This window comes from Armigeres subalbatus, chromosome 2 (assembly GCF_024139115.2).
Source record: "Armigeres subalbatus isolate Guangzhou_Male chromosome 2, GZ_Asu_2, whole genome shotgun sequence".
Taxonomy (NCBI): Eukaryota; Metazoa; Arthropoda; class Insecta; order Diptera; family Culicidae; genus Armigeres; species Armigeres subalbatus.
The window spans coordinates 18,405,404-18,426,588 of record NC_085140.1 but is presented as its reverse complement, the minus strand read 5'-3'; the positions used below and the strand labels follow the sequence as shown (position 1 = coordinate 18,426,588).

Below are 21,185 nucleotides of genomic sequence, written 5' to 3'. Positions count from 1 at the left end.
AAAATGCTTAAAACTATTTCGCGTTATTTTAGAAGGTTTGAATCAACAATATTAAAATCAATCTAATGCATTCTGATTATGTGGAGATGGTCCATATTAACCATATTTTGAATAATGATCATGATTTGTTAGAAGTAATGTCACAATGTATGTACATATTCGATAGTTGTCCCCCACGTCCGGACATTGAGATTTTTCATAGCCATTCTTTACACCTGTTTTGTTACACTTACTTACTGCAATTCAATAAGGGACCGACTGTTTACTTCGATGACATTTACTTCCAGGGTGCAGCAGCCGTAAAAAGTGTAGACAACAACCTTCCGTGCACCATGTTTACGGTATTCGTCACTGAGTGGCGATACCGGCGTTTCTATCTGTGTTGTTAAGCCTGCTACTCTATGTTCTGAGATTTTCACAATTTTCACCATGAGCTCATGGAAGAATGGCAGTTGGAAATCGATAAAATGTATGGGAAAATCAAGTATTTTGCAAATTTATGGCAAATGGTGGTGTTTTAGAAGAAAGTAGAGATAAGGAACGAAGTATGAGGTGAAAACATTAACTCCTGCACTTAGTTTGCGCTGATTAGTAGTCTCATAGTGGTGAAATTTCGATTTTACTACCATTGAAAAAAGGCCATCTCTTGCACTAATCGTTTTGACTGGTACCTTATTGGTTTTTCTTGCTTAAGGACATAGTTGGAAGAGTACCACGATGGCAGTCAAGATGGCACCGGACCTTCCACGGGACAACCGCACACCTCCCGCACCCCTCTCCCACCAGCACTCGAAAGCTTCGAACAGCATCGAACAAAAGTTTTGTATTCAAATTACTAACCTGTTTACCTGTTTATATTTATTCACTTCCCGTGATAATGAACATGTTTATCCAAAGAATCCCATATATTTCGGCTCGAATAATATCATAAATCAGCAGTTTCGTGCCAATTTATTAGCCGTTCGCGATTTGGTGGGTTTATCACTGCACTTCACTTCTTCTCAAAGGGCACTGAAAATATCAAGATTTTACTTACTTCTCCGCGCATGAACACCCCGAAATGTTGATGGAATGCAAATTAAACATTAATTTTCGAAATCAGTCACTTGTTCAAACCGAAATTATATTATGCTACTGCTATTTTTGCCCGAAAAAAACGATTAAAAACTGATCGCGGAGCGAATGTAAACAACGGCACCGGCAGCAGCAAACTAATAAACAGGGTGGTTCAAAAAATAATTTTGCTCCGCCACGCTCAGTCGATTATGATTTATAATTTGGGTGTTATCCGATGGTTTGGGCTGGTTTGATTAGAAGCTTACCGTGCACAGGTCGTTTCAAGTTTGTATGAAGGTTGATATGGCGAGGTTGAATTTTAACATTATTCTGATTCTGGCACACCGTCATTGGGCGATGGCGAGGGGGGAGACCATATGACTGGATGAAATATTCAAGGGCTTCAAGTCCATAGACAATCCATATAGAATGGCCGTTCCAATAGTTGGGAGTCAATTTTAAGCGAGGTTGCGAATCTTTAGCATGATCATTAGGCTTCTCAGAAGGCATCAGTGAAACGTGCAATTCAACAAAATACCCAGAATTTGTCTGTGATGTCTATCGCACCAGGGGCAGATACTTCTAGTCTAGTCTAGTCTACACAATCGCGCAAGGGGCAAATGCTTCATACAAAAAGTGTGACGTGGGGGTGAGTGGGGTATAAAATACTATTTTTGCGTTACGTAATCAATGGATCTTTATTGCGCGGTGCGATTTTCGTTCAGTGAAGTCTCAGGAATGATGCTTTCAGCTATGTGGGTTCTCTTTTCGCCAGCGTTTGGAGGGGAGTCACTGTAGCCAGTGTAAACTTGAACCGGTTTGCGCTCAACCAGTTTTTGTTCAAATCGGTTTTTGGAGGACACCCGGAGCATGGGACGGAATTGAGTGAGCGTGGTGGTGCTGGGTCGTTTTTTTGAACCACCCTACTAATATTCTTTGTTTTTTTATGACTACGACACCAATACTACTACAGTATATGACAGTTTTTATTGTACCAGTACTTTCAAAGCTTTGTTTTGGTACTCAACCCACCTTCACCTTAAGCCACACAAATAGCATAGCATAGCATAGTTACGGTGTACTTCGTAGATTGGACACTAGTGATACTCATGTTTTTCTTTTGAAATCGCCATCCAGACTGCTATCAGAAATCAAGGTGGGTGTGGTCCTTAATTTCAATCTAGGACAAAAATCACAAAAGCATGATGATTACTACTCCTGGCCACGCCCATCTTCACCATAACTTGGGAGGGGGAGAAAATGTTGATGTAGTACTTACTTAATGAGAGGCCCCCGACTTAGCGACACCCTTATAAGTACTACGGAGTTGGATAATGAGGAAGGTATTCGTTGGGTCAGGATTTGCCTGTAGCTGGCAATGCGACCATAAAAACAAGCAAAACAAAACTTTTTGAACGCGCGGCGCACGCTTGCAATCGGTTGCAAAGGTAATAATGCAATAAGTTCTGCATTATATGTAAACATTACCGATTCAATGTAAACTATCGTACCATACCGAAAATAATAATTTAAAAAAAAATGGAGATAACTTCAGTTGTACCGATTACCGAAAAAAAAACTTTAGTGGCACCGATCACCGAAAACACGCAAAGGCGAAAAATAAAAAAACACTTTTATGCGTTATATTACCATCACCATCCCACACATATATTTTCATCAGACTCCACGAAAATCTGTTAACAACAGAGAAAAACATAAGAAGAATAAAAAGTGACACAACATTCAAAGCAAAATTCGAAAATACGCTACATGAACACCGAGCCTTTTGTTTTGCGTCAATTTGTGTCGACATCAAAACAGTTGTCAGTTACCAAAATCTACGAGCGCTGCTTTGACCTTCACAAGTGCGTTGCGTTCCAAATTTTAGAATGGCGTTCAGAGATAGTTTCCGACTAGTTTGCCGTGAAGTCGGCGAGTACAACCTGTGGGTTCAGTGTACCCCGGGAGACGGCAGTTGTCTTTTTGGTAGCCTTGTACATCAGGTATTTGGGATTCATCCTGTAGAGAAAGACTTTTTGTTTGTTACGTCACGCATGCGAGAGTCTATAGTGGATCATCTTCGAAGAAATTTTTCCCGGTACTGGGAATATCTAGTGCCGTTCGCTGAAGACTTCATCAAAGATGGTTATGTGGACATATATGATCGTGTCTGGAGATATTTTGAACTTCTTTCGGACAACCGATTTTGGGGCGGTGAAGAATGTTTGTCTGTTGCCTGTGAGCTGTATGACATTATAATTACCGTCTGCGATGAGTGTTCCGGTCGTTTCATGGAGTACTTTGGCGGGTCTCCTATGGCAAAGAAAGTTGCGATATGTTTCTCTGGTGTGCACTATGACAGTGTTTTGTTTGCGTCTCACACCAGTTTTTGCGACGCCAACGGGTCAATCAACATCCCGCTACAATCCCGAGGACCAGTGATATGATTAGACCATTCTACGGGGATGTATCCGTTTACCAGTCTTTCCTACATCAGTTGAGAATAAGACAGGACGACAATGGAATAACAATTCTGCTTCACGGGTATAATGGCCGTTTCCCTGGTGCAGAAACAGGTAAGTTTTGTGATTGGTCTTGGTTCATAGATATTCAGAAGTTTTGGTTTTACGTGTTATAGGTCAATGTAGTTTGGATCGACCCAGTATTGAAGACACCATTTACCTAAATCTTCACACTCTTGCATTGCTTTTCGGTGCCTGCATGACGGTGTACATAGGAGACGCAAATGAGAAACTCATGCTACCCGTTCCTGCTGGTGCTGCATTACATGTCTCTATTTAGATACGAGATCATGAAGCTCTCATGAGTGGCAGCGTTCTGCGTGTTGCCGACCCGCTTCCTGTTTTAGAGAAGGCTATGATTGCAGATCGTTCTTCAGGTCAACCTAGGTCTGATGAGTTTTCCATGTCCAAATTGGATTCTTTGGAAGCTCCTGCTCCTACGAATACGCCAGATATAGCACAGGATTTTGAGAACACCTCCTTTCCCACTCTTCGTGATAATGTATCTCCCAGGGGTCTGCGAAGCGGCCATGTTTCTGATGCTAGCATCAAAATCATCGATTAATTTAATACGAAGGCGTAATCATAATCGTTGAAACCTGCCATTGAAAATGTATTTTGAATATCATGATATTTTGGCGAAGTAGAGCGCTTGGTGCCGATTGAAATATGAAAATTTATTAAAGACATCAATATTCTTGTTGAAATACACCTCGCATTCATACTTTCGCACAAGTTCTTGAAAAATGATGAAAAATAATTACGTCTATTTGGAAAAAATCACTTCGGAATAGTGGTTTGTTTACAAAATAGAATTGTCAGTGGGAAACCCAATTTCAATAGAACAATGGGAAACTCAAAGATGTTGGCTATTGTCAAACGTAGTGGGTAGGATTGGGGTTGCCAGATACCTGGTATCTCCGATCTCCTTTCCCGATGATCCTAGTTTGTCGTGTGTTGGCAAAGATTTACAACATTTGTCAGTATGTTCAGCTCCTGTAGCTCCCGCTGGATCGTTCACTTCTACCACTTCTTCTTTGGACAGAGCTAGTGTAGCTCCAGATGTTGTAGTGCAATCAGGTACAGACTGCTATCTGAAGATGGCCAACATGAATGGATCAGGCTGTCGTTCACGCGAAAAGCGAAACGGAATCGATGAGTATCTTTATCGCGAAGGTATTGGAATCGCTTTCCTTCAGGAGGCTAATATCAATGCTGCTAGATCAGAAACAACAAATTATATTTGGTTGACTGGTAGTACTTGCAGGAACCAGAAACGCAATTTGGCCGTTCTTGTATCCAAGTGGTATAATATCACTGTTAGTGATGTTAAATGCCAAGGAGCTTGTATCCTGACAGCTAGCGTCAGGTACACGATTGGTCATACCACTCAACATTTAATAGTCGCCAACGTTCATGCGCCGAATAGGACCAACTCAACCTACTTAGGGCAGCTGGGGGTTTTTCTTGCTTAGGAAGCCACACAAATTAGCAGAAACAAAAACTGAAGAGGATATTGAAAAAGGTTCGAATTTGGATTGGGATGAAAACAATTAGGCTGAAGAGTTCAATAAGCTCTACTAAAAATTTTTAATATTTACAACTTAAAGCACGTGAAAAATATTACAATTCTGAATTATGTCTTTACTCATGTAATATGAACTTGGTCACATTTGAACATGATGAAAAAGTGTCCGGTACTAGAATACATTTTTCTGAACCGTGAAATTTTTCACCAAAACATGTTCAAATGATCAAATACAGTTTGTATGAATCATCAATGGTCATATTTTGTGTAAAGGTATAAAAGGAAACATAATCCGGATAGTTAGAGTTTTTTTTGTTGAATGGCTGGTTGAATGGTGTCCGGCACCGATTTTCAAAGCAAATTTATGAAGAGAACAAAAATGCTCATTATTGATATGTTATTCTTTTACGTGCTCAATTGAATTTCCCACGATTTAGTATATTCTTAATAATTTTTCTTGCAAGCAGCAAATTGTTTCGCAACAAAGACGATTTATTCACTTGCTAAATTCCTATGTTGCCAACGTACTCATACATTTTTAGATCTTAATGAGCATTTTATTCATATTTTTTACATTTAACTTGGGAGTTTAACCTTATGACGGCCGTCGTAACGAAACTGTAAAATATTACTGGGTTGGTGTTTTCAATGTTTTCCCGTTGATAATGAATAGTTCCAATAAATTGCTGGAGAGAAAAAAAAAAGCTGGAGAGTTTCCGATTCGATTGATAATAAAATCTCGAAAATCCATTGAAAAATAAATGAGCTATTGGCGTTTGAAATCTCCCCTAATTTCGTGACGGTTCCGAATTTGGAATTTTTTATTTGTCACCCTGTATCCGAGTCTTCCCCTTAGACGTAGTTTACGTCAAAATGGAGCAGAATGATATGCGGAGGTTCCATGAGACTGTCAATGGTGTGCGGAAAAAGACAGCGCCATCTCCCGTCATGTGCAACGACCGAGAAAGGAATTTGCTGACAGATGACGGTGGATCGGTGAACAGAATAAATATTAGCGACCATGAACAAGGACGGGGAAGGACCTGCTCTGGGCCGGAGACGAGCCAGCCTCGGGCTGAAAGTCTCCCTAATAAAGATACAAAAAAAAAGACCTGCTCTCGGCTGTACTTCTCAAACATGACAGTGAGCAGTTTTATGAAGTTCTGCACCATATTATGTCGAAAATATGGGAAGACGAGGAATTGCCTGCTAGCTGGTTGAACGGCCTCATTTGCCCTCTCTTTAAGAAATGGCACAGACTGGAATGTGCCAATTACCGAGGATTAATCCTCCCTCATTCGGCGTACAAAATTATGGCACGTACTTTGTTCAAAAGATTGAGACCGCATGGAGAGTCCTTCGTCGGCGAATACCAAGCAGGTTTTCGTGAGGACCGATCAACGACGGCTCAAATGTTTACCCTGAGACAAATCCTTGATAAATTCCGGGAGTACAACTTGCAGACACATCATCTGTTTATTGATTTCAAGGCGGCGTACAATTCAGTGAACCGAAATGAATTATGGCAAATTATGCTTGAACATGGTTTTCCGGTGAAACTGATACGGCTGATCCGTATAACGTTGGACGGATCGAAATCAAGTGTAAGGGTTGCGGATGAAATATCGACGTCATTTGTTACCTTAGATGGATTAAAGCAGGGTGATGCACTCTCGAATCTACTGTTCAATATAGCGCTCGAGTGAGCGATTAGGAGAGCTGGTGTGCAAAGAAGCGGTACCATTATCATAAAATCGCAGATATTATTGGGATTGATCGCCGTGCCGTGGAAGAGGCTTTTGTGCTTTTTAAGAGGGAGACATCGAGGATTGGACTCACGATCAATACCAGCAGAACGAAGTACATGGTCGCTGGCAATCAACGTGTGTTCATTTGTGGTGGTGGTAGCGAAATGGTGCTAGATGGTGAACAATTTGAAGTGGTAGAAGAATTTGTGTATCTTGGAACATTAGTGACGTGCGATAATGATGTTACCCGCAAGCTGAAAAGGCGTATTGCAGCTGCAAATAGGGCTTATTACGGACTTCGTAACCAGCTCAAGTCCCGTAGTCTGCAAACGAAAACAAAACTCGCGCTGTGTACTACTCTGATTCTTCCGGTGGCTTTATACGGCCATGAAACGTGGACGTTAAAGGAGGCTGATCGGAGAGCTTTCGGAGTGTTTGAGCGTAAAGTGCTGCGGACAATACTCGGTGGTAAACAGGAGAACGGTATCTGGTGAATCACGAGTTGTACCAGGTGTATAAAGGGCTATGTTATTAAGCTTATTCAACACGGCAGACTACGGTGGGCTGGTCATGTCATTCGTATGCCGGAAGAACGTCAAGCGAAGATAATATTTAGTAGAGAGCCCGGAAGAGGCCGCATGTTTCGTGGAAGGCCGCGTACACGATGGCTTTTTGCAGTTGAAGAGGACCTGAGGGCGCTCAATGTTCAGGGTGACTGGAAGCGATTGGCCCAGGATCGAGTCCAGTGGAGAAGGATACTCCATTTGGCGTAGGATCATCGAAGAGCTGTAGCCCATCAAGTATCAAGTAATTATGAAGTTTTGTACTCGGCTTTCCTGTTACACCCGATTCTGTTTTTACACGGATTTTTTTTTCATACCATACAAAATTTTTGCTATGTAGCTTCATTTTGCATGATTCGTCCAGAAATCATAAAACTTTTTTTACACGGATTTTGAAATATTGAACTGAAAACTGTTTTTTTCACGGAACGCATCCCCCGTGTAAAAGAATCGGATTTGGGTGTACTTGGTTGCACCATCACCGGAATAAATTGTCAGTTGTCAAAACGTTGAACGATGCTAAATCAAGCATGAAGATGTACTCAACTTATCTGTAACTTTATTTAAAGAAACAATTCAATTTTTTGAAAGACGCATTCAAGTTACATGGTAAAAAATATGAAACTCAATTATTTTGTTTCGTGTATGCAACATGCAGTGCAGTATTCTTTGGTTGTTTCTTTCGAAATGCCAAACGCGTACTGCATTGCAATGTTAATGAAACATTGATCACAATTCGAACGTTTTTGACATCTTAATGTAACTTTTTCGTGCTTCGATGTTTTTCCAATACCTTCAATGAAACTGTATAGAAACAATGTGCTTTTTGGAAGATGTTGCGTGTGCTACTTGGGTAACCCGACAGTCGTGAACAAAACTAGATGTCCAAAGCGCTATGAAAAGTTTGAATCCAAACATTTTAAAGTTTAAAAAAACAGTTTGGGAACACTAAGGAGGAAAATTAGGTAAATGTCCAATCCCCATCTCCGGGACACTGGCGGAATGCCTGTATGGTGATCGTGTTTGTGATACGTGATTTCCGTTTCAATCAAATCAGGACCACGTTGATTTTCGTTACATTCAACGCTGTGCTTGTGCCCCAGTTTCCCGTGTAGCCCTGCGTCGTCCCAGAACCCTCTCGCCCGCGCCGGGTGGATTCCGGCATCGTTGTTGGCGGAAGACCGATCCGTCAACTCATCGGTAGCAAAGGACGCGCAGCCAAATCACCAGCCATCTGTCGACGAACCCTCGGTGTCATCCAAAGGCACAGAACGTGGCCAGACATGGCTGAAGTAACATCAGAAGAGGGAAGACGCAAAGAAGAAGCGAAGGTGGTTGCGGAAGGAAGAAGGGGCCCCAGAGTGAGGTTAGATAGAAGAAAGTGGGAGGAGACAAGAATGAGTGAAGTAATATAATAATTAATTACCGAGATTGTGCCAACCCTGAGGCAGTTGATTCGGGAAGTCTCGAAAGTGCTCACAGTTGGCTACACTGGAAATTACAAATCTCAATTATTATATAAATATCAGTTCAAAATGTCGATTTAAAAATATTCGAAATACTTGTTTGGATACACGCGAGGAGAGACATAATTACACGCATATGAAACTACAAACCAGATACTATAAATACTCTGGGGATTTCCTTGCCCCAAATTCGCCCCTCAGTCGCATATGAAGTCTTCAAATATCACTATTTTCGACCATAAATCGCCGATTACAAATCATGTTTGCAAAAAACATCTTCCAGAAAGTGGTCTATTTTGATTATATATAGATTTTCGTAGAACATTGTATTGACCTGAAACTGTTAGTTTCGAAAATATCTTCAAAAACTAGTTTTTTAGGATATGTCCATAGAAACGCCCGTATTTCAAAAATGATGATAGATAAACACTGTCTTCAGCAAAAAAAAAATCAAAAATCACACTACAATTTTGCCAAAGACACCATGCTTAAAAATCGTTTATAACAGAAGTTACATTTTGCAGCGCCACCTGTTGTAAAAAATGGAACAACAGCTTTTCGTCATTCGATGCGCCCCATTTTCCCCGAAAACATTGGAGTGGATGCCTACGAAAACGCTGGTTGCACGCGGTCAAACTGAAGGAACATTGCCAAAGAGAGACGATTATGGAGCTCTATACACACTTAAAATAAATCACCGAATTCGGTAATATTTTACCGAAATCTCAACAGCAGAACTGTTCGGTAAATAATTTTACCGATTCTCAGTGATTTTGACAGTTTGATAATGGAAAAAATTACAAAAAATCTGTAAAATAATTACCGAACAGTTCTGCTGTTGAGATTTCGGTAAAATTTACCGAATACTGTGAAATGAGTTAAGTGTGTAACACGCCAGCCATAAATGTATCGTTGCTGTTGCCAACCAAAAATCCAGGTAGGTATTTATGCAATTATTATAGTATAGCAGATAATAAAAAAAAATAGTACCGTCAACTGGGGGGAAGATGATCATTTTTAAGACAAAACATGCAATAACAATGTATGTTTACATTTTAAATCGAAACAAATATTTTCAAAACATGTACTGCTATACGTTGCAATAATCAACAACTTTAGTTTTCTGAAATGCGTTCACATTTATTAAAATAAATTAAATTATCACACATTTTTTGAGTAATCTGGTTTGGGGTGAAGTTGATCAAGGCAGCTCTACTAAAATCATTATGACCTAGTAGTCAAAATACACTAGGTTATTTGTATGAATGTTGAATTTAGGACGTATAGAAGTCTACGAAGTCAATATTTGAAATGAAAATAGCGTCATCTCTCTTTCTTCTACAAAATACATTTTCATGATTATAATCGAAAAACTCGGATTTCTACCTAGCGGTAACACTACTTGAACGGAGAATATTGTTGACTACCGTTTCATAAAAAAAATTGGCAATTTTGACTGACGCATCAAATGATCATCTTCACCTCAATGATCATCTTCCCCCCAGTTGACGGTACCATGAATATATGGCATATTAGGTAATAAACTGTAAAATATTCAGCTTTAAAAAAATCTGTAATAATGTTCGCGTATGAAATGAAAATCATGATGATTACTCGATTGTTTGGTATTTTTCTTTCCGCTCCATGGATTACTTTTGCGGAATATTTTTAGAATTAGAACTATATTTTTAAGGCGCTGAACAGTATGCCACCCGAACAGTGATGAACAGTGTGAATGTTAAATAAGGTACACCGGGGCAAGTTGAAATGCGGGGTAAGTTGAAACGGAAGCTGTATAGTTAGGAAATGACCGAATGCTCTCATTATTTTTTTCAACGAACAACTTCCCTAAACGCACTTTCTGACTGCCATTCCCGGAAGATTGCAGATTTCAGAAGCATTTTCTGCCATTGTTTATTTTTCGCCCTTTGCACAATCCAAACCAACTATTTGACGTGCCGATGAAACAGGTCTCAAAACGATGTTTGGAAGAGTTGTTTCATCAAATTTTGACGGTATAGGTAATCATTCAATGTTGAATAAGCATAATTGTTATGAAAAATCGATGAAAGAACCGTTTTAATTTTTGTATTTTGGTTGTTTGATATAGCTCTGCATGTTCAACTCTTCGGGGGCAAATAGAAATGCGTGGTGCGGGGCAAGTTGAAACAACGATTCAAAACGTCACCCTCGCAATCAAAGTTCTAGAATTCAATATTACGGACCATATTACATAATACATATATTCGAAAAACATTAATTTATAAAAACATGCAAACTTCTGAAAAAAAATTAATAAATTTCCGCCCATTCCGTCATGAATGCAACTCTCCTACATTGAATGAAGAGAATGCAAAGGGGTCATGTTTAAGATGCTATTTGGAGATTCTTAATCTACTGAGCACTGACTCTCAGAAAAATAAAACATAGAGTATGTAAACATTTTGTTAACTCCACCTTTCACTTACCCAGCTGCCTATTTCTCCAATCGAAGAGTTTATGAAAGATATGATGGCTGGTTAATTAATATGCATTTATGAAGAAGCCACAACCGAATTAATCAAGTGCACCAAATAGTGAACCAAATAATGAACCATCCTAAATAGTAATCCGAGTGGTCACCAGTAGGAGGAAATCGATTTGATAAATTTCCAGCGTAGTGCGTTCTCCAGAATTTGGTCTCTGAAAATACGCTTGTGACTTTGTTGTACACTGCCGTTATTCGCATAAGAGTCCCAAGTCATTTTTTCCGACTTGAGTAATTTGCCGTTGAATTTATTAAACTTGTTTTACATGGAGAAATACAAAAAAAATCTTCAAGGATGTTAACGATCATTCAGTAATTTGTGTTCGATCATTTAGTAGTTTGTTAATAACACATTCCAGAGACTGAATTTCAAAACAGGTTGTATGGTGGACTTCTAGTGCGAAGGTTTTTCTACAACTTTGCCTAGTGGTTCGTTATTAGAATTCAGCTATTAACGGAGTAAGAGCGCTAGCAGTAACTCAAACTAAATGATTGGAATTTTGTTATCATTTAGTCTAAGTTACTGAAACTATAGCTATAACTCCGTTACTAGTGGAATTCAAACAACGAACCATTAGGCAGAGTTGTAGAGAAACCTTCGCACTAGAAGTCCACCATACAACCTATTTTGAAATTCAGCTTCTGGAATGTGTTATTGACAAACTACTAAATGATCGAACGCAAATTACTGAATGATCGTTAACATCCTTGAATCTAATAAATTGAAAAAAATTGCTAACTTTACAAAAATTTGACATAATAGTCTTCACTTATATTTATTGCTGTGGGATAATTAAATGGACCATACTTTTTGTGTAAAAGAGTACCTTTCAAAATCTGGAATTTGATTTTTATGCGAGTAAATATCAAAATGATACAACAAAAGTGGGATTTGTTTTCAAATTGCTAGAACAAAGCCTACTATTTTATCAGTTTTTCTTAAACAGGAGAGAATTTTAAGCTAATTTCTAAAAGAAAATCACAGAAATGAAAAAGACGCAATAAAGGTTGCAAAGGAAGCTTTCACTCGGGCCAGGGTTGAGAGGGCTGTGAGATCTTTCGAGCCATTTAAGTCTCCTGGCATGGATGGAATATTCCCAGCGTTGATCCAAAAAGAGGAGAAAACACTGGTTCCACCCTTGGTTGAGATTTTTAAGGCGAGTCTGATTTTGGGGCACATACCTAACGATTGGCGTCAAATCCGGGCTGTCTTCATTCCGAAGGCAGGCAAAAGAGATAAAACCAACCCCAAAGCATTCAGGCCGATAAGTTTATCCTCTGTAATGCTCAAAATTATGGAAAAGGTACTATGCGAGTACATAAATCACAAATTTATGAAAGCAATGCCTTTGTCAAAAAACCAATTCGCTTATCAAAGTGGAAAATCTACGATCTCGGCACTACATACGGTAGTTCAAAAATCGAAAAAACACTTAATGCAAAAGAAATTGCTCTTGTAGCATTTCTTGATATAACGCTTCTTATTCGTCTATAGGGTCAGCAATGTTGAGGAGAAAATTCGACCCATGCATTGTTACCTGGGTACATGCTATGCTAGCTAATCGGAAAATCTCCTCTGAGCTTAGCGGTTCATACATCACTGTTAAAGCAACAAGGGGGTGTCCGCAAGGCGGAGTGCTTTCTCCTTTGTTGTGGTCACTGGTGGTGGATGAGCTTCTAGACAGCTTAGAGAGAAGAGGCTTCGAAGTGGTTGGATATGCTGATGACGTTGTCATTATTGTACGAGGCAAATTCGAAAGTGTTATCGTGGAAAGAATGCAATCTGCCCTAAATCACACTTTTTCCTGGTGTCAAAAGGATCAACTAGGCATAAATCCTACAAAAACTTCCATTATCCCTTTCACCAAACGGAGAAAGATACAACTGAAACCCCTTTTCTTGAATCAAACACAATTAGTTTATTCAAGTGAAGTAAAATATCTAGGTGTCATACTCGACGCAAAGCTTAATTGGAACTCTCATCTCCAATCAGTTGTGCAGAAAGGTCTCAATACACTTTGGGTTTGTTCAAAAACCCTTGGTAAAAGATAGGGCCTAAAACCAAGTATGATCATGTGGATATATAAAACCATTGTCCGTCCCAGGACAACTTACGCTTCCCTTGTCTGGTGGCCTAAAACTAATGAGGCTGCTGCAAGGGCTAAGCTCAACAAAATCCAACGCACCGCTTGCATAGCCATCACTGGTGCAGTTCGTAGTACACCCACTTTGGCCCTAGACGCAATGCTTCACCTGCCCCGGTTAGATCAATTCATAAAGCTGGAAGCGGAAAAAAGTGCTCTAAGGTTAAAGAGAACAAAAACACTGCTGTCGGGAGACCTTACGGGTCACCTCAGCATATTAAATGAATTTGCCATAAATCCCGCAATAGGAATTTGTAGTGACTGGATGGAAACGGTAGTCAATTATGACTTACCTTACGATGTGTTCATTCCTTCCCGCCAGGAGTGGGAAGGAGGTGGACCAACGTTCCAACAGGCTCTATAAATTTCTTCACAGATGGTTCGAAAATGAATAATCTGACAGGATCCGGAATCTATGACCCTACAACAAAAATTTCTGTCCACTTAGGACAGTGGCCCACAGTATTTCAGGCGGAAATATATGCAATATTAGAATGCGTGTTATTATGCCTGAGGAGAAAGTATAGATTTGCAAAAATATGTATTTTCTCTACACTTGTAACTCAAAGCTAGTGTGGGAATGCAAAACTTATCCATACGCAATCGAGTCTACCTATATTGGATCCCAGGACATACGGGTCTAGAGGGAAACGAGATTGCTGATGAGCTAGCCAGGAATGGATCTAATGAAAGGTTCATTGGCCCTGAGCCCTTCTGCGGGATCTCAGACTGCTCTGTAAAAATGAAACTGAACAAATATATGGTCAGTCAAATCACATCAAACTGGAATGCACTTCCCCATACGAGCCAATCCAAAAGGCTCGTAACGATTAACTCAAGAAAACCCAACAACTATTAGGTCTCAACAAAGGGATTTCAACATCTACACCGGTCTAATAACTGGACACTGCCCCTGCAGATACCATCTACAAAAGATCGGAGCAATCCAAACCTCAAATTGCCGCTTCTGTGACGAGGAGAGAGAAACATCAGAACACATCCTCTGCTATTGCAGTGCACTCACCCAATGTCGAGGCTGGCAGGGCGCAAAGGAAAAACACAAACCGGTTCTGATAGCTTTGTGTATTGAGCTTCAACTATAATTAGATCGAAACGTAAGTATAATATTTCACAGTAAGTATTCAATAATTACTCACAATTCGGTGGGCCTATATATCTTGCGCACCTGCTGTGCCACACACTAACCTCTACCTAGTGGCCTAAATTCAGTTAATTAATTATCTGATATTATCTTCATTTAATATTATTTTCTCACTTTTTCTTTTCAGGATTTGTCGGAAGGACCTACTGGACCACAGACTGGACAGACTGCGACGATGGATTTCACGCTATGACTGCGGATAAAAATAATAAATTATGTGGATAGCTTTGACCTGACTCAACTAACCTCACTTTGCGACTACAATCTGGCAACTGTCGCCAAAGGTATAATCCTACCGAACTAATCCTTAATCGGTGGAAAATCGAATCGAGCACTACACGCTAATTTTCTGAACCGTATTTTAATTTTCAAATTCTCTTAACTAAATTCACTGTTTTCTTAAATCGTAAACGTCTCACTGCTGCTTCAACGTAACTGGAATGTGGCGAAGAATGACCGGAAGAGCCCGATGACAGCTTGTCAAACGAGCGATGTCATTCCACCAGCGTCGACGCGGCGCTTCGGCAGCTGACGTGGCGCTTTGACAGCTGACGAGTGCCCTTCAGATTCGGTGTTGGGCAAGGTTGCCAGCTTGACGGCTTCTGCGTTAACAGTCTCCCCAGGTGTGGTCCGAAGTTCTCCGGAGTCTCACGATGATCCTTGAGGTCAAGCAGCGCTAACCTTGAGACCGGCCGCACCACGCTCTTTTGTCCAATCTGTACGACGGCCTGACGATGTCGACCATCCGGATTCGAGATCATGCGAATGATTCGTCCTCGTTCCCATCCGTTTCGCTTCGTCGGTTCTGCGACCATCACCAGATCTCCTGGTTCTAGCGAACGAGTTTCGTCGAACCACTTCGGCTGTCGGCGGATCACCGGCAAATATTCGACCAACCAACGTCTCCAGAAAACATCCAGCTGACGCTGGATTAGTTCCCAGGATCTCCCCAGGATTTCTCGGCGGACTAGTTCACTTGGCTGAACCCAGACTGTATCGTTGCTTCGTTGATCTCTTCGTTGTATCACCCCGCTTGAGCTCAACACCAAAAAGTGATTCGGTGTAAGTGCCTCCGACTCCTCAGACTCTAGCGGCAGATACGTCAGAGGCCTCGAGTTCACCATACGTTCAGCCTCCACGACCAGTGTCTGCAGCCCCTCGTCATCGAGTTTCTCCTCGGAGTACGCCTCGGTCATGGCGGTTTTACTGACTTCACCAGGCGTTCCCATGCTCCTCCCATGTGCGGTGCTCCTGGCGGAATGAAGTTCCATTTAGTATTGGTACTAGTGAAGGTGTCGGACAGTCCCTGGCTAATCTGATGTCGCAGCACTCGGTCAGCGCCTTGGAAGTTTGTTCCGTTGTCACTGAAGAATTCGGCGGGTGGGCCTCGGCGACCCACGAATCGGCGGACGCAGGAAATACAGGATTCGGTTGACAGTGTGTACGCGACTTCGAGATGGACGGCACGTATTGTTAAACAGGTGAACAATGCGACCCAGCGTTTGACGTTTGATCTTCCCAGCTTGACCAGCAGCGGCCCGAAATAGTCCACCCTGTGTAGGTGAAGGCCCGTTCATGGTGAGCCAGGCGAGCAGGTGGAAGCGGCGCCATTGGTGGAATTGCTGGTTTCGCTCGGCGGATCTTGCAGAACGTACATTCACGGCTTACCCTTTTGACAACCAACCGCAGTCTTGAAATGCTGTACAGCTGGCGGATCTCGTTAACCACCGTTTCTGTATTTCCATGACGGTATCGCTCATGGTATCGACGAACGAGAAGTTCCGTGATATGATGATTTCTCGGCAGTATAATTGGATGACACACGTTGTAGCCGATGTCTGCAGCTGCTCCGATCCGGCCACGTTCACGTAGCAACCCGTTGTCGTCCATAATCGGCATTAATCGGTAGATGGAGCTGTGTTTCCCGATAGCCTCCTGCCCGGTTTCGTTCGGTACCTTGTTGGACAGTGCAGCGATCTCATCAGGGTAGGAGTCGTACTGCACTAGCTTGCATATCGTAGTTTCTGCTGCTCGAAGTTCAGACTGCTGAAGTTGTCCTGTGTATTTCAGGTGCATCTTGGTCGTATTGCGTACGAATCGGAGAGCGAATGCGGTTGCTCGTAGTAGCCGATCCCAAGAAGAGAATCGGTCGAAGTCAATCACCGGCTCGAATGAACAGTGGTGCAGAATCGATGCCCGCATCTCCTCGGTAGTAACCATTACCGGCTCTTTTGGATGAGGCCACTCTTCCTCCGGTAGGCGCAGGAAGTCCGGACCATGGAACCACTTACTGTTTGGGTCGAAGTACGGACCGCTGCCCCATTTAGTCGCTTCATCTGCTGGGTTTGACTTTGATGGCACCCATCGCCATTCGCTTGCCGTGGTGTGCTCCAGAATCTCTCCTACTCTGAAGGACACGAATTGTCGGTAGCTCCTAGGGTCGGCCATGATCCAGGCCAGGGCTGTTCTGGAATCCGTCCAAGACGCCATCTTGGATACAGGAATACCGTGATTTTCTCGGACGAACTTCGACCAACGTACGCCCAAGACACAGCCTTGTAGTTCTAGTCTGGGAATAGACCACGGCTTTAGCGGAGCAACTTTGGATTTGGCAGCAATTAAGCAGCACAGCGGACCCATTTCTGAACTAAGAGTGCGCAGATAGATCGCACAAGAGTACGCTACCTCGCTTGCGTCGACGAACACATGGAGCTCGGAGTTGTGATAGGTCTTATGATTCGCATGGTGGAAATAACATCTAGGAATGCGCACCCCGGAGATGTACTCAATCATCTGCACCCACCGCTGCCATTTCGCAAATACGTTTGTGCTGACTTGTTCGTCCCATTCAGTGCCTTCTCTCCAAATGTCTTGGATAAGAACTTTGCCATGGATGAGGAACGGTGAGAGCAATCCCAATGGATCAAATAGAGTCATCACGCATCGTAGTACCTGCCTCTTTGTCGGCCGCGTGGCCGTTTGAATCAGTGACTGGACTTCTACACTCATCTGGGTGGAAAAGCTCAGCTCGTCGGTTGAAGGACTCCATAGCATTCCGAGCCTCTCTCTGTATTCACTCCGTCAACGAGTTTCAGTTGCTTTTCGGCTGCAAGTGGAACTTCGCCCAGTCGTTCTAGCACCGTGCTACTGTTCGACCGCCAGTTGTGCAATTCGAACCCTCCGTTGCCGTGTACGTGTCGTACCTCGCGTGCCACTTTTGCTGCTTCCTCTTCCGTGCTGAAACTCGCCAGATAATCATCAACGTAGTGGTCGTTGATAATCGCTTTTACCGCTTCCGGATACAGCTCTCGGTGTTGCTCGGCGTTCCTGTTTTTAACGAACTGTGCTAATGCCGGTGAACAAGTACTGCCGAATGTGGCAACGTCCATCAGGTATACTGTGGGCTTCTCAGGCGGGTTGTCTCGCCACAGGAAGCGTTGGGAGTTCTTGTCTGCTTTTCGGATTCGGATCTGGTGAAACATCTCCTGGATATCCGAGCTGACTGCCACCCCGTACAGTCGGAAACGGAAAAGAATCGCGGGAAGAGAAGAGAGTTGATCTGGTCCTTTGAGGAGTGCACTGTTGAGCGATACGCCGTCGACCTTAGCCGCAGCGTCCCAAGTAACGCGGACTTTCCCCGGTTTCTTTGGGTTCATCACCGCTCCGACTGGGAGGTGCCATACTCTCCTTGGATCCGCTGCTTCCATTTCTGCTTTCGTAGCCTTGTGCGCGTACTGCCATGTAATAGCTGTTCAGGGAACTCTACGTGGTCTTCTTTCCAAATTAGTCCCGTTTCGAAGCGGTTTCCAACACGGTAAGTTGTGGCCTCCATTATGGTTAGCGCCCGTTCGTCTTCCTGCTTCATCGGGATTACTGTCGGACATACTCCTGCTCCTTCAATGGCGAAGAAGTCTTTCACCGCCTCGTGAAGTGTTTCATCACAGGAACATTCGCAGATGTGGAAACTGTATGAATCTTGTTTACTGCTTTCATGGGGACCGTAGACGCACCAACCTAGTCTGGTTTTCACCGCCACCGGCGCCGTCCCATCTTCTCCTTCTCGTACTTTCAATGGTAGCGCTAGCCGCAAATTATCGATCCCGATAAGAATCTTCGGAACAGCGTTCTTGTAGCTGCTGACAGGAATGCCCGTTAGGTGCTTGTGCTGCTTAACTGCCGCATCCATCTGGAAACTTTGGCAGGGAAGACCCAGGTTCTTTACAGTGCGCGCGTTTAGCAATTTGTGCCGCTTGTCCTGCCCTAGTCCAGCTATCTCGACAGTGACCTGTTGGGAACCCTTCTCTACGCGTGAAGTATTCCCAGTCCAACGAAGGCATAGAGGGAGAGGAGTGCCTTTAGTCCCAGCGAAGTAATCAAGTCACTTTCCACCAATGTCAGATCCGATCCCTCGTCAAGAAAGGCGAACGTGTTGATCGAACTGTTCTCCCGTAAAGAGTGACGGGAATGATTCGGAACAACGTCGAGGAACTCAGGTGCCGATGGGTGTGGTTTTCTGCGACTTGAACGGTGGATTCCGATGACTTTGGTGGGCCTCTAGATGAGTGGAGAAGCGGATGATGACGGTACTGGCAGCCATTGATGTCGCAAGACTTTCTGCCTCGGCACGCGCGTCGTCCATGGCTGAATAGACAGTTTTGACATAGACTCAGCGCACGGACTCGTCTCCAACGATCATCGACTGTCAACTGTTTGAACGCGTTACAATCTCGTACTCGGTGACCGCTCTTATTGCAGTTCAGGCAATTGAACTGCTTCGCCGTTTCTGTCGGATCACTCGATGAATCCCATGTCCTTCCGGGCGTTTCCACTGCGTGGGAGTTAATGAATCCTTTGCCCTTCGGGCGGTCGCGAGGGTTGTTTCGTTTGACCTCTGGTTCGAAGGTCACTACACTTGTCGCATCTCGTACCACAGCTGCCATATAATCGCCGAAGGTTTTGAGATCGACTTCTTGGAATCCTCGCTTATACCCCGCCCACATCATTCGTTGATCCGCAGGAAGTTTAGCGACGAGTTCCTGCAGCAGTGACGGGTTTGATAGGTGAGCGCGTTCGTTCGCAGCTTCTATATGGTCACATAACGCCTGCACTGCCATTCCGAAGTCAATTAGTCCTTCCAGCTTATCCGACTTTGGGGCTGGAATTTCTCGCACCTTACGAAGCAGAGCGTTGATCAGCAATTCCGGTCGTCCGAACCGCAAGCGAAGTGTCTCGATGACCTGCGGGACTGCTGCTGGCAGCACCAACCGACAGCGAACCGTTTCAAGCGCTGGTCCAGACAGGCACCGTTGGAGGCGCAGCATATTTTCTCCATCTGTAAAACCACAGGCTTCCGTTGTGTAGCGGTAGTTAGAGATGAAGATCGGCCATTCCGCTGGGTCACCGGTGAATCGAGGAAGTTCTTTAGCCAGGGACTGCCTTGCTGCTAACTGCTGCTGTGTTGGGCGAACTGGATCTCGTTGGGGAATCACTTGGTTTTGTATCACGCTTTCGTATTGTCGAGGGGCTGAGACGAATTAACCGCACGCGAGGGGGGAGGACGCGTTTCCACTTCGGTTAAATTTTGTTCAATGTAACTGGTCTGATTTAAATCAAGAGAGCGCGCGAATAAATTTCGCTGCTGCTCCAGAGAATTTATAGGAGGCATATTATGTTCTACCGGGCGCGCGACAAATCGCTGCTGCTCGCTGGTAGTTGTTTTGGTCGTAGGGCAATGTTCTGAATCGTATGGGTTTGTAAGTTGCATAGTAGTACTCAAGGCTTGACGCTTACCTGGGGGTTCCATCGTTCGACTTACCGGTGGCCGGCTAGTTTGTCTTACCGGCATCCTTAGCGACCATAGATCCTCAAGTGGATCGGTTCCACCAACTGCTCCATCTGATGAATGACGATCCCACTGTATCTGGTCGTCTGCGAGAGTCTGTTGCATCGATCGGTTCGTCTTCGGGATGGTGCCGGTCTGCTTCTTCACTTGCGACGTGTTCGCCGCTGGCTTTGGTGGCCGCACCATCGACGAGTTGACCGGAGCTGAACGATGAACTGGCTGGCTTGTTTCTGCGCCGTGTTGAAACTTCTCCAAAAGCTTCCGGCACATTTCTACTTGAGATCGTAGATTTGCCAGCTCTTCAGATGTTGGGTTGGCGCGATGCTCGCACTGCTCAACCCGATCCTTGAGAGCTATGAAGGCAGCTTTCGGATCCCTTTTGGCCTTCAGAAATTCCACGGTACCTGGCTCGATCGCCGAGAGTGGAATTGACACCATCACTGGAGCGGTAGTTTTCGGTGTATCACTGGGTGGAGGCATCGACCGACGAGCATTCGGTGCCAGAGGAGCTCCAGGAGGAGTTGGTGTCACTAAGCGCATATTCGACGAAGGTGAAGTCGCATCGATGATTGCACCACCTCTCGTGCCGCCACTACGATGGCTCGCAATTTCCTCCCCATCCAGTAC

The 21,185-nt window shown here is 43.5% G+C and overlaps 2 protein-coding genes across 2 annotated transcripts; both read right to left on the bottom strand.

Annotated features, from left to right (window-relative positions):
• Positions 1–15,210: 15,210 nt before the first annotated feature.
• Positions 15,211–15,912, bottom strand: LOC134208851 (uncharacterized). Its single transcript, XM_062684796.1, has one exon. It carries the CDS (start codon positions 15,910–15,912, stop codon positions 15,211–15,213), a length of 702 nt encoding a protein of 233 aa, XP_062540780.1.
• Positions 15,909–17,653, bottom strand: LOC134208850 (uncharacterized). Its single transcript, XM_062684795.1, has 2 exons — positions 16,401–17,653; positions 15,909–16,269 (listed from the first exon to the last, which is right to left on the bottom strand). Exons 1-2 carry the CDS (start codon positions 17,651–17,653, stop codon positions 15,909–15,911), a joined length of 1,614 nt encoding a protein of 537 aa, XP_062540779.1.
• Positions 17,654–21,185: the final 3,532 nt, after the last annotated feature.